The sequence below is a fragment of the Panthera leo genome, chromosome B4, assembly GCF_018350215.1.
Source record: "Panthera leo isolate Ple1 chromosome B4, P.leo_Ple1_pat1.1, whole genome shotgun sequence".
In the NCBI taxonomy this organism is placed as follows: Eukaryota; Metazoa; Chordata; class Mammalia; order Carnivora; family Felidae; genus Panthera; species Panthera leo.
The window spans coordinates 124190641-124205881 of record NC_056685.1 but is presented as its reverse complement, the minus strand read 5'-3'; the positions used below and the strand labels follow the sequence as shown (position 1 = coordinate 124205881).

Sequence of the window (15241 nt, the reverse complement as noted above, 5' to 3'; positions counted from 1 at the left end):
GGGAGGGTCAGAGAGAAAGGGAGACACAGAATCTGAAACAGGCTCCGGGCTCCGAGCTGTCAGCACAGAGCCCGATGCGGGGCTCGAACCCACGGACCACGAGATCATGACCTGAGCTGAAGTCGGCCGCTTAAGCGACTGAGCCACCCAGGCGCGCCCATAAAAACATTTTAAATGTGTTTTAGCAAATATTCATGTTACAGTCACAGCATGAACCTATGTGTTTTGGCACAGAGATTTATTCTTTAATACATAATTAGTTCTATGAAATATATATATATATATTTTAAATTAGAGCTTAAAATATGAAAATACTGCTAAGGATGACTATTTTTGGACTTTACAGTGTAACTTTAATTTTTAAAAAATTTTTTTAGTTTATTTATTTATTTTGAGAGAGACAGAGATAGCACAAGTGGGGGAGGGGCAGAGAGAGAGGGAAAGAGAATCCCAAGCAGGCTCAGTGCTTCCAGCAAAGAGCCCAACGTGTTGATGTGGGGCCCAAACCCACAAAACCGTGAGATCGTGACCTGAGCTGAAAACAAGAGTCAGACGCTTAACCAACTGAGCCACCCAGGTGCCCCTATGGTGTAACTTTTAATGGGAAATTCTAGTAATTTAGGCATATTAAGCCACAATTCATTTATTTTACTAAAAAATTAATAAAGATTTAATAAATTCCTAATGTTAGCTGTCAAGTAGTGGTAAGAATATTTTGATCTGATATTTTGACAATCAATTCCATTCTCTGATAACATGTAGTTTATTTTTGTGTAATGTAGATTAAATTTTCCTAGAAAATTTAGGCAGTACGACCCCATGGAATATTGGGACTGTTAATGTTTTATAGGGCTTAGACCAAGAAACTGAAGTTAACCAATTAGTAATGGTCTTGAAACTTAAAAAAAACCCTCAGAGCTCCATTGAGACATTGAAGTTGAAGGCCTGCTTCTATGTAGCTATATGTTATTTTTCCAGACCTCCATTCTGAAAATCAGCCCTTTCTATGCTACAGCTCATTATTTCAATTTACCAGTGATAAGATTATTTATATGTATATATATATATATATAGTTTTAACACCATAAAAATGATCCATTTAATGCTTTGTTAATTTCATAAATGAAGAAATATTCTTTTAAAAACTAGATTTTAGGGGCGCCTGACTGGCTCAGTTGGTAGAGCATGCAACTCTTTTTTTTTTTTTATTCTATTTTTTTTTAATTTAATTTAATTTTATTTTTTTTAATCTATTTTTTTTAATGTTTATTTATTTTTGATAGAGAGAGACAGAGCACAAGCAGGGGAGGAACAGAGTGAGAGGGAGATATAGAATCGGAAACAGGCTCCAGGCTCTGAGCTATCAACACAGAGCCTGATGCAGGGCTCAAACCCACGAACTGCCAGATCATGACCTGACCCAAAGTCGGATGCCTAACCGACTGAGCCACCAGGTGCCCCTAGAGCATGCAACTCTTGATGGTGGGGTCAGAGTCATGAGTGAAAGCCCTGTGTTTGGTTTAGAGCTTACTTAAAAAAACAAAACAAAAAACCCTATTTTTTAAATTATAAGAGCAATAAATACACATGGTTTTAAAAAATTAACAAATACAGAAGGATATTAAATAATCATCAGTCTTTTGTCTGCCCCTCCACCCAGAGATGGACACTGTTAATAATTTCTTATATATCCTTCCAGACATTTTAAAGCACTTAAAGCATATTCTTTTCCTTTTTATTTATGTTTTTTTTTTATTTTTTCATGTTTTTATTTATTTTTGAGAGAGAGACAGAGACAGTGTGTGAGCAGGAGAGGGTCACAGAGAGAACGGGGGAGACACAATCTGAAGAGGGCTCCAGGCTCTATCAGCACGGAGCCAGATGCAGGGCTCGAACTCACCAACAGTGAGGTTAGACCTGAGCCGAAGTCGGACGCTTAACCGACTGAGCCACCCAGGTGCCCCTATGTTCTTTTCCTTTTTACAAGGAACACATCTTGGAGATCAGAATGAGAACGGAAACAGAGGGCTACTGCTCATGCCATGTTTTATTTTCAACATTTCACTGTTGACATTGATTTTTACTTGGAATATTTTTCCTTTTTATTGTTTTTTAAATGTCTGAAATGTTTACTTTTAAAAGTAGAGGTGTTTGTATGTAAAGAGCAGCTTTAAATTAGTGTGTTTTCTTTTCTCTTCCCTAAACTGTGTGATTTTCTTCCAGCATTGGGGGCCTTATTCTGGACACAACTGTATCTGATCCAAACTTGGTGGGGATTGTTGTTTACACACCGGTTATTAATGGTAAGAATGAGATACACTGTTTCACGATGGCAACAAATCATTATATACTCTTAGGCACTAGTGGGAATCTTAGGGTTCAGATTTTAAGAGGTGTATCTTCCCTTCCCTTCCATTCTCTCTCCAAGCCCAGGGTGGTATCTGTGGTAGAAATGATGTTCCCTGTTCTCAGTATGCACAACACATTTTTGAAAAAAGCTGTTTTTTTACTCTTACCACTTGATCTTAGCTTGAGAATCAGGCATACCTGATTTTTGAGGTTAATGTAGCAACATATGACATTTCAGTTCTGGATTATCACTGGCTTTGGGTTATGTGCTCTGTCCTGTTTTGTTGCTGCTTCTGTCAATTTTTATGGATAAATTAGAGTTAGCTAGGTGTAAGCATTGCTTAAGTCAATGCAGTCCATTAACATCTATCACTCCTCTGCGGATCCCTTTAAAATCTGCCTTATGTTTTTTTTTTTTTTTTTTTTTTCTTACCTATAAAGTGGGAACTGTAATACTTAGGTTCACAGGGTTTCTTGTATGTATTCCATTTAATAAAATAATTTTAATCCAGTTATACTGACTTTTGGGCTGGCTCATTAAATTGGATTTTAGTATAACCTACACCAATATAACTTAAAAAGTAATTTTACCTGAGAGAAAACCTGTCATAGGATATGCTACACATTTAATATAAACTGCTTTTTATATTTATGTGTAAGAAAATATGTTCTATGAAGGCAAGTTCTCCAAAATCTAACTTCATATCTAAAATTTCAACTGAACATTTACATTTCTGTGTAGTTATAAAATGTCTGTAAAGAAATTTCCCCTTGGGGTGCCTGGGTGGCTCAGTTGGTTGAGCGTCTGACTTCAGCTCAGGTCATGATCTCACAGCTTGTGAGTTCGAGCCCCAAGTCGGGCTCTGTGCTGACAGCTCAGAGCCTGGAGCCTGTTTCAGATTCTGTGTCTCCCGCTCTCTGTCCCTTCCCCACTCATGCTCTGTCTCTCTCTGTCTCTCAAAAATGAATAAACATTAAAAAACAAAAAAGAAAGAAATTTCCCCTCTAGATCCCCTTCCCAATTTTCCTAGTGCCACACTCCTCCCCATCATCCACCCTTAAAATCATGGCACCATCAACCTGGCCCTTCATCCTCTTTGAATAGACATGACCAAACCTTGTCTATTCGCCCATTAACGTAATTCACTTCTTCACTTACTTATACGACAACAGTCTCAGCATTGTAGTCTGCTAGTATCTCACTTCAGCCATCATTGAAGTAACAAAGTAGCTTTCCTGACCCACTCCCTATTCAGTGCCAATTAAATGTCACTAACAGACTAGTCATCCTTAAACATTGTTTTTATTACATCAGACTTAAGATGATGAACGTATCAGTGGTTTCCTCCTACCTGTCAAATCAAGTTTGAATTCTTCTGCTTTGCTTTTCAAGGCCCTCTATATGCTCTTGGCTGCGTACAACTTTTTCCTTTATCTTTCTAACTGGATTCCTATTTGGGGGCCCCACAAAGATCTAATTTCCACTGCTTGGAATGATTACTGCTTTTCTTCCACCTGTTCCAATCCTATTCAGTGAATATTAGTTGATGAGGTGACTAGCATAAGTTTTACCCACTAATGCCATTAGAGCTGTATTGTCCAACATTTCAGTGAAAAATGTAAATTACAACAATACCGTCATGAGTAAGGTGTTAATCAGTACTTCTGTTATTTCACTTTAATCAGTATTTCTGTTATTTCACTTTACAAAAGAAATAATTTTAGAGCTTCATTGAAGTGCTCTTCTTGGAAGCCATCATATTACATGGCAACACAATCTTTTTTTTTTTTTTTTTTTTTTTTTTTGTATCCCAGTAAGTAAATCTCTTAGCTGCGTATCACAAGGAGCTCACTTTATGTTAAATTCCACTCTTTAAAGACATTGATAGAGAAGATTAATTCCATGGTCCTCAAAAAAGTGGAACTTTTGAGAATTGAATTTCATTTTAAATGTGTTAGAGGATGTGCTATTTGAAGGACCCCTATGTATCATGACCATCATCATTTACTAACTAGTGAGTACCTACTGTGTACCGGGTAACTTGCAGGTCTTTTACGCACGTTCCTATCATTTAATCCTCCCAATAAGAAAGTAATTTGTCCAGCATCTTATATCTAGTAAGTGGTAACTCAGCGTTTAGACCCAGATCTCCTTGATTCCAAAGGCTGTGATTTTTTCCCCCTCAAAATAATTGCTAATTTATCTGTTTTATTAGATACAAGAATACACACTTTGTTTAAAGTAAGGCATATCAGTGTTGATATTTTGCTTAGGACATCTTTTAACACATCTCCCAGCATTTAGTAGCATTTTGTAAAATATATTTCAGGGGCGCCTGAGTGGCTCGGTCGGTTAAGCGTCCGACTTCAGCTCAGGTCATGATCTCACAGTTCGTGGGTTCGAGCTCTGCATTGGGCTCCATGCTGACCATGTTGAGCCTGCTTCGGATTCTCTCTCTCTCCCTCTGCACCTCCCTGACTCGTGCTTTCTCTCTCTCTCAAAATAAATGAATAAACTTTAGAGTATGTGTGTATGTGTGTGTGTATATATATCACAAGAATACTAGTTCTATGAGATATTAATAAGTATAACTTGAAAAGTGAGTTTTTGTTGTCCATTCAGTTTGGGAAGCATTAGGTCAAATAGATTTCTTCACTACAGGATTTCTTAAAGATCTTTATCATGCTAATGTGTACTGTGAATCTTTCCCTCTGGGACTTGTGCTAGCAAGGGGTTAGAATTTCTAGAATTAACCTTCCTTCAGACCCCAGACCATATTTTGCAAACTACTGCTCTAGGTATTATAATGTATATCTTTATCACAGAGCACTGTCAAATAATAATTTAGTCCATTTACATAAAGGATAAGAACTTAGCATCAGTATACTTGGATTTTCACTCTTCTTTCTTACGTGTTCTTTTTGTCATACATTCTACTTTGTTATAAACCTTGTATATACATTGTTATTATTTTTGCTTTAAATGGTCAGATGTTTTTTTGAAGAGATTAAAAATGAGAAAATATCTTTTCTATTTTCTGATATATTTTACATTTCTAGCATCCTTCTTTCCTTTGTGTAGTTCCAGATTTCCATCTGGATTTATGTTCCTTTTGCCAAGAGAAATCCCTTTAATGTTTCCTGTAGAGCATGTCTGTAAAGTATTTGAGAGAATAATCTAGGTTACAAGATTACTTTCTGGAGTATTTTTTTCAGTCTCTTCTACCAATTTCTTTATGAACCTGAGCAGAAAAGTACCAAGCCTTGTCTATTTGAAAAAAAAAAAAAAAAAAAATCAAGCTTATTTTTCCTTTCATTAAGGAGGTAAGCATTAAATATCTTGCTGCCTAGCTTTATACCTTGGCCGTGATAGTAATTTAAAACAATTATTTAGTCTGGTCTGCTTTCAGTCGGTGAGTCAGATTTGAAAAAGTAATGCAAGAGTCTTTCCTAATAATGACTTTACGCCTTTGGAATATCTACTTCAACATTAAATAAATCAACATTTCAGAAGAAATTCTTTTTGCTTGTTTTATTGCCCAGCACATAACACAAAGAAGGCCTGCCTTTGGTTGAATTTATGCAAGTTGCTTAAAATAGAAAGATAACTGCTTTGTTTTTCCTTATGTTTCAGGTATTGGTGGTAATTTGGTGGCTATTCAGGCTAGCAGGATTTCTACCTACCTCCATTTACATAGCATTCCTGGAGAATTGCCTGAGGAACCCAAAGGTTGTTACTACCCATTTCGAACTTTTTTTGGTCCAGGTATGTGCTTTGGAGTTTTGCATCTTATATCAGGAATAATTCTGCTCTGAGCACATAGGCAGGCAACAGTTGCTGAATACCTATTTTGTCAGAGTTTTGCATGACTTTTTTTTTTTTTTTTTCTGAGACCTGAATAGATTGTAAGTAGAATAGATTGTGTTCATTAAATCTCAGTAAACAGGGGCGCCTGGGTGGCTCAGTCGGTTAAGCGACCGACTTCAGCTCAGGTCATGATCTCACAGTCCATGAGTTCGAGCCCCGCGTCGGGCTCTGTGCTGATAGCTCAGAGCCTGGAACCTGCTTCAGATTCTGTGTCTCCCTCTCTCTCTGACCCTCCCTCGTTCATGCTCTCTCTCTGTCTCAAAAATAAACATTAAAAAAAAAAAATTAAATCTCAGTGAACAAAAAGTTATTTGTATCAAGTCTGCAGCTGCTGAGGAACTTTGTATACTTTTTGTCTTTCATTCTTTTCTCTGGGATACCTTGTTCATGAGTAAAGAAAGAGGAACCTTATCTAGATCTAGGTGATCTAGAGAGACGGATGTACTGTCTTTACTGTATTAATCCTTTTGGCCTTTCTAAATGTAAGCATTTGATCCCAAAGAGAAGGAGAGGGATAACTTCTGTCACAAGGAACAGTGCCCTGTTTATGTCACCCGGGCAGTGAGTACCAAAAAACTAAGACCACTATATTAAATCTCACAATTCCTGTCACTTCTTTTTTGATCAAAATAAAGGTTATTCTTGACTTTTGAACGGGGATGAGAAATGCTCAGTAAAATATCAGTGAAAGAACTCTAAAGGAAAAGTAAAATTAAAACATTCCTGGGGCCCCTGAGTGGCTGTCGTCAGTGAAGCACCTGACTCTTGCTTTCGGCCCAGATCATGATCTCACAGTTGTGGGTTTGAGCCCTGCTTCGCGCTCTGTGGTTTAAGTGCAGAGCCTGCTTGGGAGTCTCTCTCTCTCTCTCTCTCTCTCTCTCTCTCTCTCTCTGTCTCTCTCTCTCTCTGTCTCTGTCTCTGTCTCTCTCTGTCTCTCTCTCTCTCTCTCCGTCTCTCCCTCTGTCCCTCTCTCCCTCTTTCTGCACCTCCCCTGCTTGCTGGCTCACTCTCTCTCAAAATGAATAAACGTTTAAAAAAAAACCAAAAAACCAGAACATTCCTATGCTTTAGGAACTTTATGTGTTTTCTTTTGTCTTCCCTCTATTAGTATGATAGACTAAAAGTCTGGCCAGTGTTCTTCATAGCAAGCTTTTATCAATTTCCTGTCATTTAATTAGCCTATAACATACAGTAAGAATTTCAAAGAATTAAGTGAATTGTGAAAAGTTGAAATGTTTTGCTAGCAACAGAATTTTTTATTTTATATATATATATTTTTTATTATTTTTTTTTATTTAAAATTTACATCCAAATTAGTTAGCATATAGTGAAACAATGATTTCAGGAGTAGATTTATTTGTTATATTTTGAGAAAGAGCATGCCTGCATGTGCATGGGTGCTTATAGGCAGGGAAGGGGCAGTGGGACAGGGAGAAAGAGAATCTCAAAGAGGCTGCATGCCCAGTGGGGGAGGGAGTGTTGGGAGGGTAAGGAGATGCTGACGTGGGGCTTGATCTCATGACCCACTATGAGATCATGACCTGAGCCAAAATCGAGAGCTGGGCACTTAACTGGCTGAGCCAACCAGGTGCCCCAGCAACAGAATTTTATGCAGTGCTAGTCAGTATAGTAAGTAGAAAGTAGTACTTAAATGTTAATAACTGACCTGTTATTAACCAAAATATGACTTTGTTTTAACTCTTATATTTTCTATTACAGGAGTGAATAATAAGTCTGCTCAAGTTTTACTGCTTTTAGTGATTCCCGGACATTTAATTTTCCTCTACACTATTCATTTGATGAAAAGTGGTCACACGTCCTTAACTGTCATCTTCATAGTAGTGTACTTATTTGCTGCTGTGCTACAGGTAAGAGTTGAAACCTCTTATAATCTCTTTTATGTTCAGAATGCTGTAAAAGCATAGCTATGCAAATCTAAAAGCACATGAAATATGTTAACATTCCAAAAAGCAACTGACAGCCTTCATATGGATTTCATCTTCCTAAAACCGGTAAGCTCATGATCACTTTTAATATGACTTGATAAATAGAACCTTCGGATTTCCTGTTTCCTGAATTCCACGGCTTTCCCTTTTTTTTAGATTCTCTAATGTTGTATGAACACGTCTTCTGATAGATGCCTGAGAGTGCCTAAGAACCTTTGCAATTTGTAAAATGCTTTTACATGAATAGGTTGAGTGACTATAAAATTATTTCTTTTAGAATTTGGAAGGCTTTGCTTCAGTGCCTTTTAACTTCTGTTACCATGAGAAGAACAACAGGTGCTTTTCTCACTGCTGATCTCATTATACATAACTTCTTTTCATCTCCCTAGAAGCTTGCAAGATCTTCTCTTTTTTCCTAATGCTTTTCAATTTCACGTTGATGTGCCCTGGTTTGGAAGTCCTTTGTCCGTTTTGTTGGATGTTATTTGACCCTTTCAGTCTAATACTTCATGTTCTTCAGTTCTAGGAAAAATTTATGAATTATTTACTTGATTTTTTTTTTCATCATTTTCTCCATTCTCTTTTCCTGGCGTCTTATGATTTGATTCCTACAACGCTTGCATTAAATTTCTGATCTTTTCTTATTCTCTATTTCTTTATCTTTTTCTCTCTTCTTTCTGGAATATCTCTGTGCCTTTCTGCATCTTTTCTCTGTTGTGTCACTGAGGTATCTGGAGAGGGTAGAGTTGAACATATGTATTCAACTTGCCATCTTTCTGTGGGAGGTTATTTTAAAATTTAAGAAAATTGACTTCATTTTCAAGATCTGTGATCGATATAATACATGCACAAAATTTAAAAATTAAATAGTACTAAAGTGTTCTACCTTTCCAATCACATTCCTCAGAGATAATCACTGAAATATTTTAGCTGTTTCTTCTGATAGATATCTGCAAGTTTTAAAGTAACATGCCTGAACTTTAGACTTTCGCTAATAAAAACTGTGGATTTCAGGGGCTGTGTTAACACTCCGTCTTTTCCGTATAGTTATATCACAGTTCTTTTTGTTAAATTTGCCGTCCGTGTTTGTCTGATTAAGCCTATGGAAATATGTACTATAGAGCCAGATAGTGTAGTATGATTATATTTGCTTTTTGTGTACTTTATTTTTCTTGAGGTTAATAATTACCTTTTTTCCTTTGCATCATTTTCCATAAACCCAATCTTTCCAATGTTTCTACTTTATTTTGGCTTCTTAGGCTCAGCTCTTTGCCAAACTCTGTAGGGTTAGTGCCTTCTACAGTGAGAAATCCTAACCTCATAAGAAGTGCATTCAAATAATTCTTTGAAGAGATAACATTTACATTGGGCCTTCATGACCAGTATTGTTCTAAGTGTATTACATGTACTGATTCACTTAATTCTCAAAAAACCTCTATGAGATTTGTTCTTTTCATATAAATCAGTGACTTTCAAAGTGAAGTACATCTAAAACAATCTGCTGTGTCCAGGATGAAAAAATTAAAACTTCTATTTATATATCTTTCCGTATTTGCTTAAAATGTCTATTTTCATGTGTTTTTATAATTGTTTTATTACAAACATAATATATCAGCACAGTATTAAATAAGTATGCTGGGGTATTTTATACTAGGGCTAAATAATCTAAAACTTTTGGAGATTACTGAGTTAAAGTGTAGAGATGAGAAAGCACAGAGCTCATGTCAGAAAGAGAAAGTAATTCTTGGGGCGCCTGGGTGGCTCAGTTGGTTAAGTGTCCAACTCTTGGTTCCAGCTTAGGTCATGATCTTGTTGTTCATGAGTTCGAGTCCCACATCGGGCTCTGTGCTGGCAGCCCACAGCCTGCTTGGAATTCTGTCTCCTTCTCTCTCTGTACCTCCCCTGCTCACTCTCTATCTCTGTCTCTCAAAAATAAATAAACACTAAAAAAAGAGAGACAAAGTAATTTATGCCCAGGATATAACTAGGAAGAGAGTAGATGAGATAAGGTTAAGAAAGTAGATTAAGGCTCATGTAGAAAGGCCTTAAATGCGAGGCATGGGAGGCTGGAATCTATTTTTAAAATCACAAACACCCTTATGACTTAATTGATATTTTAAACTTTTCTATAATGCTGTGTAGTGCCTGAGAGTTTATCAAAAGTCACCTCTTGAATCATTCATTCATTTATTCACCCAATAAACCTTTATTCTACTAGATACAGAGATGGGTTTTAAATCCCAGGATGAATAAATTCACACCCTATCCTCCAGGACTAGAAGTCTGGAGGGAAGACTGCTACATGAACAAATAATTATATTGTAATATGATATACAAATGCTGGGGATGGCTACCTATAAAGTGCTTTCAGAGTTTAGAAGAAAAAGCTCTACCTGGGGAGTAATATTTTTCTACTGCTCAGTAGGGACAAAAGTTATTTCAAATGCTTTTTTACCACGGGCTACCTTTATCACTGTAAATGATACGGTCATTTATCTCTGTGTAAGTATTGTGAAAAAGATGCATTCTTCAATCCGGTGGGAAATATTCAGAGATTGTTCTTTGGTCTATTGATAAACATGGCATTTTTAGAGCATGTTTCTATTTGCAACTCTACCTCTTAGCCTCATGGATTGATTTTACATTTATGTTTATGGCTCTGTGCCAACATACTATCACGCATCATTTCACCTGGGTCAGTGAAGGATAGAAATAATTTTTCTGAACTTAAAAAAATACTAGATTTCAGTCTGTACTCAGAGAAATCCTACATGTCTTTTTTTAAGCTCTACTTAAATTCTTACAGGTGAAGGTTGAAAAGCTGGAGGAAAGATTGATATTTATTTCTCTGAATCTTGGTTACCTCTTCTATAACATGGGAGGAATAGGAGTATCTACAACAAAACTCAATTTGAAGATTAAATGAGTGAATTATATGAAGCTTGTAACATAGCAGATGCTGTTTGAGTGTTAGCTGGTGCTCTTGTTATTAAAAATAGAATTATAAGTGGTGAGGCATTGACCTCTGATGACAATCAGAAAACGTTTTTTATAATCTTACAGCGTTGATTGGCTTTTCTTATATATCTTTTACAGCTTTCATTTTTATGGGTTTCTCCCCAAGAATCAGATATCTGCCAGAGTAGATTTTTTTAAGTTGATTTATTTTGAGAGACAGAGGGAGACAGAACAAGTGGAGGAGGGGCAGAGAAAGAGAGAGTGTGAGCAGGAGAGGGGCAGAGAGGGAGACAGAGGATCTGAGGCAGGCTCTGAGCTGATAGCAGAGAGCCCAGTGCACGGCTTGAACTCACGAACCGTGAGATCATGTCCTCAGCTGAAGTCAGACACTTAACTGACTGAACCACCCAGGCGCCCCCAAGAGTAGATCTTTGTATGCATCTGACATTGTGTGTTATTCCAGTGGAATAGCTTAGAGCCAGATTGTAAATGCTCAAATCAAATCTTCATGTTCTGATGCCGACATATGTGACACACATGTAAATACATATATGCACACACCTCTTTGGAAACTGAGGTTCAGATACAAGCCCTTCCCCTGCTTCCTTCAATCAATTCAGAGATGGACAGAAGGAAGAAATACTTTATTTTTTTTTATTTAAAAAATTTTTTAAATGTTTATTTCTGAGAGAGAGAGAAAGAGACTAGCAGAGGAGGGGCAGAGAGAGAGGGAGACGCAGAATTTGAAGCTGGTTCCAGGCTCTGAGCTGTCAGCACAGAGCCCAACGCAGGGCCTGAACTCGTGAACTGCGAGATCATGACCTGAGCCAAAGTCAGACATCCAACTGACTGAACTGCCCAGTCACCCCCAGAAATACTTTTTTTTTTTTTTAACGTTTATTTATTTTTGAGACAGAGAGAGACAGAACATGAACGGTAGTGGGGCAGAGAGAGAGGGAGACACAGAATCGGAAGCAGGCTCCAGGCTCCGTGCCATCAGCCCAGAGCCCGATGGCGGGGCTCGAATTCACAAGCTATGAGATCGTGACCTGAGTCGAAGTCGGACGCTTAACCGACTGAGCCACCCAGGCACCCCCGTAAATACTTTTTAAAGACAAAGCCTCCTTGACTACTTAAGGCTTACCTTTTACTCTTCTTTACTTGATTGGCTTCCCTTTTTTGATCTGGGTTAAATTTATATTCAGAACCTTGGTTTAGGTCCCAGCTCTCACCCAAATATTTTAGTCCACTTTTCCCATCCCTAGACTATATATTTTGATTGAATATGCTATAGTAAGATTTTCTGATGCATGTTTAATTTCTCCCCATCTGTATCCCTACCTCCTTGAGGCTAGAGACCGGCCTTTCCCTATGGTATTCCCCGTGAGACATTATATAGTGGTTGTTTTTGAATTCCTGGTGTTTTGGTTTTTTTCCTAATATTCTTTGATGAACTTTCCCCTCTATCCCTCCCCACCCAATTCCCCAACCAATTAAATGAAGGAAATCTGTTTGAAGGAAACCTCGTGCTGGTCTTATTATAATGACATAGTAACAATCATTTGCAGTATATTTGCATTTACTCAGATATCATCTCTTCCTGGAAGCCTTGCTTGAATCCCTAATCTGGCCTGAGTGCCCTTATTCTGTTCCCATAGTACCCCGTGAATATCATTATTCTAGTTCTGACACATTATATTGACATTATCTGTTTATGCGTGTTTCACCCCTTATAGAGAAGGGATCTTTGGCTTATTCATTTTTATGCCTTTTACCTAGCCCCATCCCTGGTGTTCAGTTAATGTTTGTTAAACAAAATGACTATATCTTGCCAACTCTGCCTCCTCCTTCACTGGAGGGAGGAGAAAAGTTTACAACTGTATTTAAGTCCTGGAAATGCCAGAAAAACTGAAACATCTCAATTTTCTTCTCCTTGCCGTCAATAAACACCAGCTTTCTCTCTTTGAATGACATGAGGATTGAAAATAAGAGGCAGTGAAAAATAAAACACAAAACCCCCCAAATTTCCATCAGTGTTCAGCCAGAATTATAAAGTTTTACCGAAGTGTTTAGAGATGCAATGACTTGGTATTGAGAGAAAACAAAAGGTAGGGGGAGATAGATACAGCAGAATTGGTCATGAGTTGATCGTTGATAAAGCCAAGTGATGGTCCATGGGAGTGGTGTGGGTTAATTTATACTGTTCTCTTCTATGTATTTGAACTTTTACATAATAAAGAGTTCTAAAAAGTTAAGGTTTAGTTTCAGATGTTAACACAAGAGTTTTTTCAGAGCATATTAGCTTTCTAATTTTGGTCCTGCAGCTGACTATTTCTCATATCAAGTGAAAAGTGAAACGTCAATTTGAATTTGAAATCGTTTGGGACTTGGAATGATTAAGTGTCTTTTATTTTGCCTCTGGCACACTCTAACTACATTTTTTGAAATTATTCTTTACTTTTTTTTTTAAGTTTATTTATTTATTTTGAGAGAGAGAGAGCACATGAGCAGGGGAGGGGCAGAGAGAGAAGGGGACAGAGAGAGAAGCCCCAGCAGGCTCTACACTGTCAGCATGGAGCCTGATGCGGGGCTTGAACTCACAAACCACGAGATCATGACCTGAACCGAAAGCAAGAGTCAGATGCTTAACTGACTGAGCCACCCAGGCGCCCCAAAACTATTCTTTAAATTTAAAAATCTACTTACACAAATTACGTTATTTAGGTATTTATTATGTGTCTTGCAATTAAAAGGAACCTAACAAATGTGTTTTCGTTGTGTGCAGTAAGGCCACTGAACCAGTCAGTAGCTGTGATGGATTATACGCTTACTCATGTTCTTGCCCAGGGCCCGAGAGCAATCAGGGTTAGTTGGACTGTGTCAAGGCCAGAGTAATGTGTGAAAGGCATTTTATTTGGTACACCAGTGACCATATTGCATTTTGAGTTTTCTTCACAAGCTAACCATCCTGTACTGCTTGTTACAACTTTTGTGATATCAGCCAACATTTATAAGACTGCCAGCTGTGGCTAAGGATGTAGTTTTGGGCTTTAGAACGTAATTTTTCATCTGTGTCACATTAGCCCATGGAACCCACAACTCTGATTTTATAGAACCAAAATATACTTTCTTCTACAAACTTAGAGATGACTGGGGTCTTTCTCCCTAAGCAGTGATTTCCTCGGCTTCACATCTTATTTATTCAGATGCTCCATTAACTGTTCAAAGCTTGTGAATTTGTGAAATGAAAAGCATAATATGGAATTCCAGGCTGTGATGAACCTTTTCGGCGTTTCAAGATACATCAAAGGGAATCCTGATGCCTTCTTCAGGATTTTCTGTCTGTTAATTCATTTGTTTGCCTTATTCTCTACAGACAGTCTCTTTCAAGGATGTGGTATTTTGACAACATAATAAACCCAAGAAGGTACAAAAGTAACTATCAATCAAATAAGCAGACTGGCAATTTCTTGAGCAAAGAAGGAACAGAGTACATTGTGGCTTGTTTCCCTATTTAAAGTCTCTACTACTTGCCCTTTGTGTTTGAAATACTAACTGTGCCTCCTTTGTAAAAAGACAAAAGCATAAAGCTTGGATGACATACCCTCCAAGAGCCAAAAAGATAAGCCCATAAGAGTATATTAACATTTTTTTTTTGCTATAAAATATTTTAATGGGAAAAAAAGACTTTTTTTATTTTCTAGAGCCTATTGAATTCCAACAAAGTGCTTGCTAATATAATTGGTAAATTATGAAGCAAAACCATTTAAAAAATTTTTTAAATGTTTATTTATTTGTTTTGAGAGAGAAAAAGAGAGTGTGAGCAGGGGAGGGGCAGAGAGAGAGGGAGAGAGAGGATCGCAAGCAGGCTCTATGCCGTTAGCACAGAGCCTGATGTGCGGTTTGATCTCACAAACCATGGGATCGTGACCTGAGCTGAAATCAAAGTCGGATGCTTAACTGACTGAGCCTCCCAGGTGCACCAAATCAAAACCATTTCTAAATGAAATTTTTAATTCCCTATTGTAGGCAGTGATTGTTTTGGGCAGAAAATTAGGTTATTAAGAACTCGACTAAAAATTTCAGCAGCACCAAATTCCATGAGAAATTCATTGTGAAA

At 37.5% G+C, this 15241-nt stretch overlaps 1 protein-coding gene across 2 annotated transcripts in view; it reads left to right on the top strand.

Moving 5' to 3' along the window:
* Positions 1–15241, top strand: part of SLC41A2 (solute carrier family 41 member 2) — a 115589-nt gene that overhangs the window by 71348 nt on the left and 29000 nt on the right. For both annotated transcript variants that reach the window (XM_042947581.1, XM_042947580.1), the window contains 3 exons: positions 2224–2303; positions 5984–6115; positions 7937–8085. In XM_042947581.1, coding sequence (XP_042803515.1) covers positions 2224–2303; positions 5984–6115; positions 7937–8085 — 361 coding nt within the window. The remainder of the gene's footprint in view (positions 1–2223; positions 2304–5983; positions 6116–7936; positions 8086–15241) is intronic.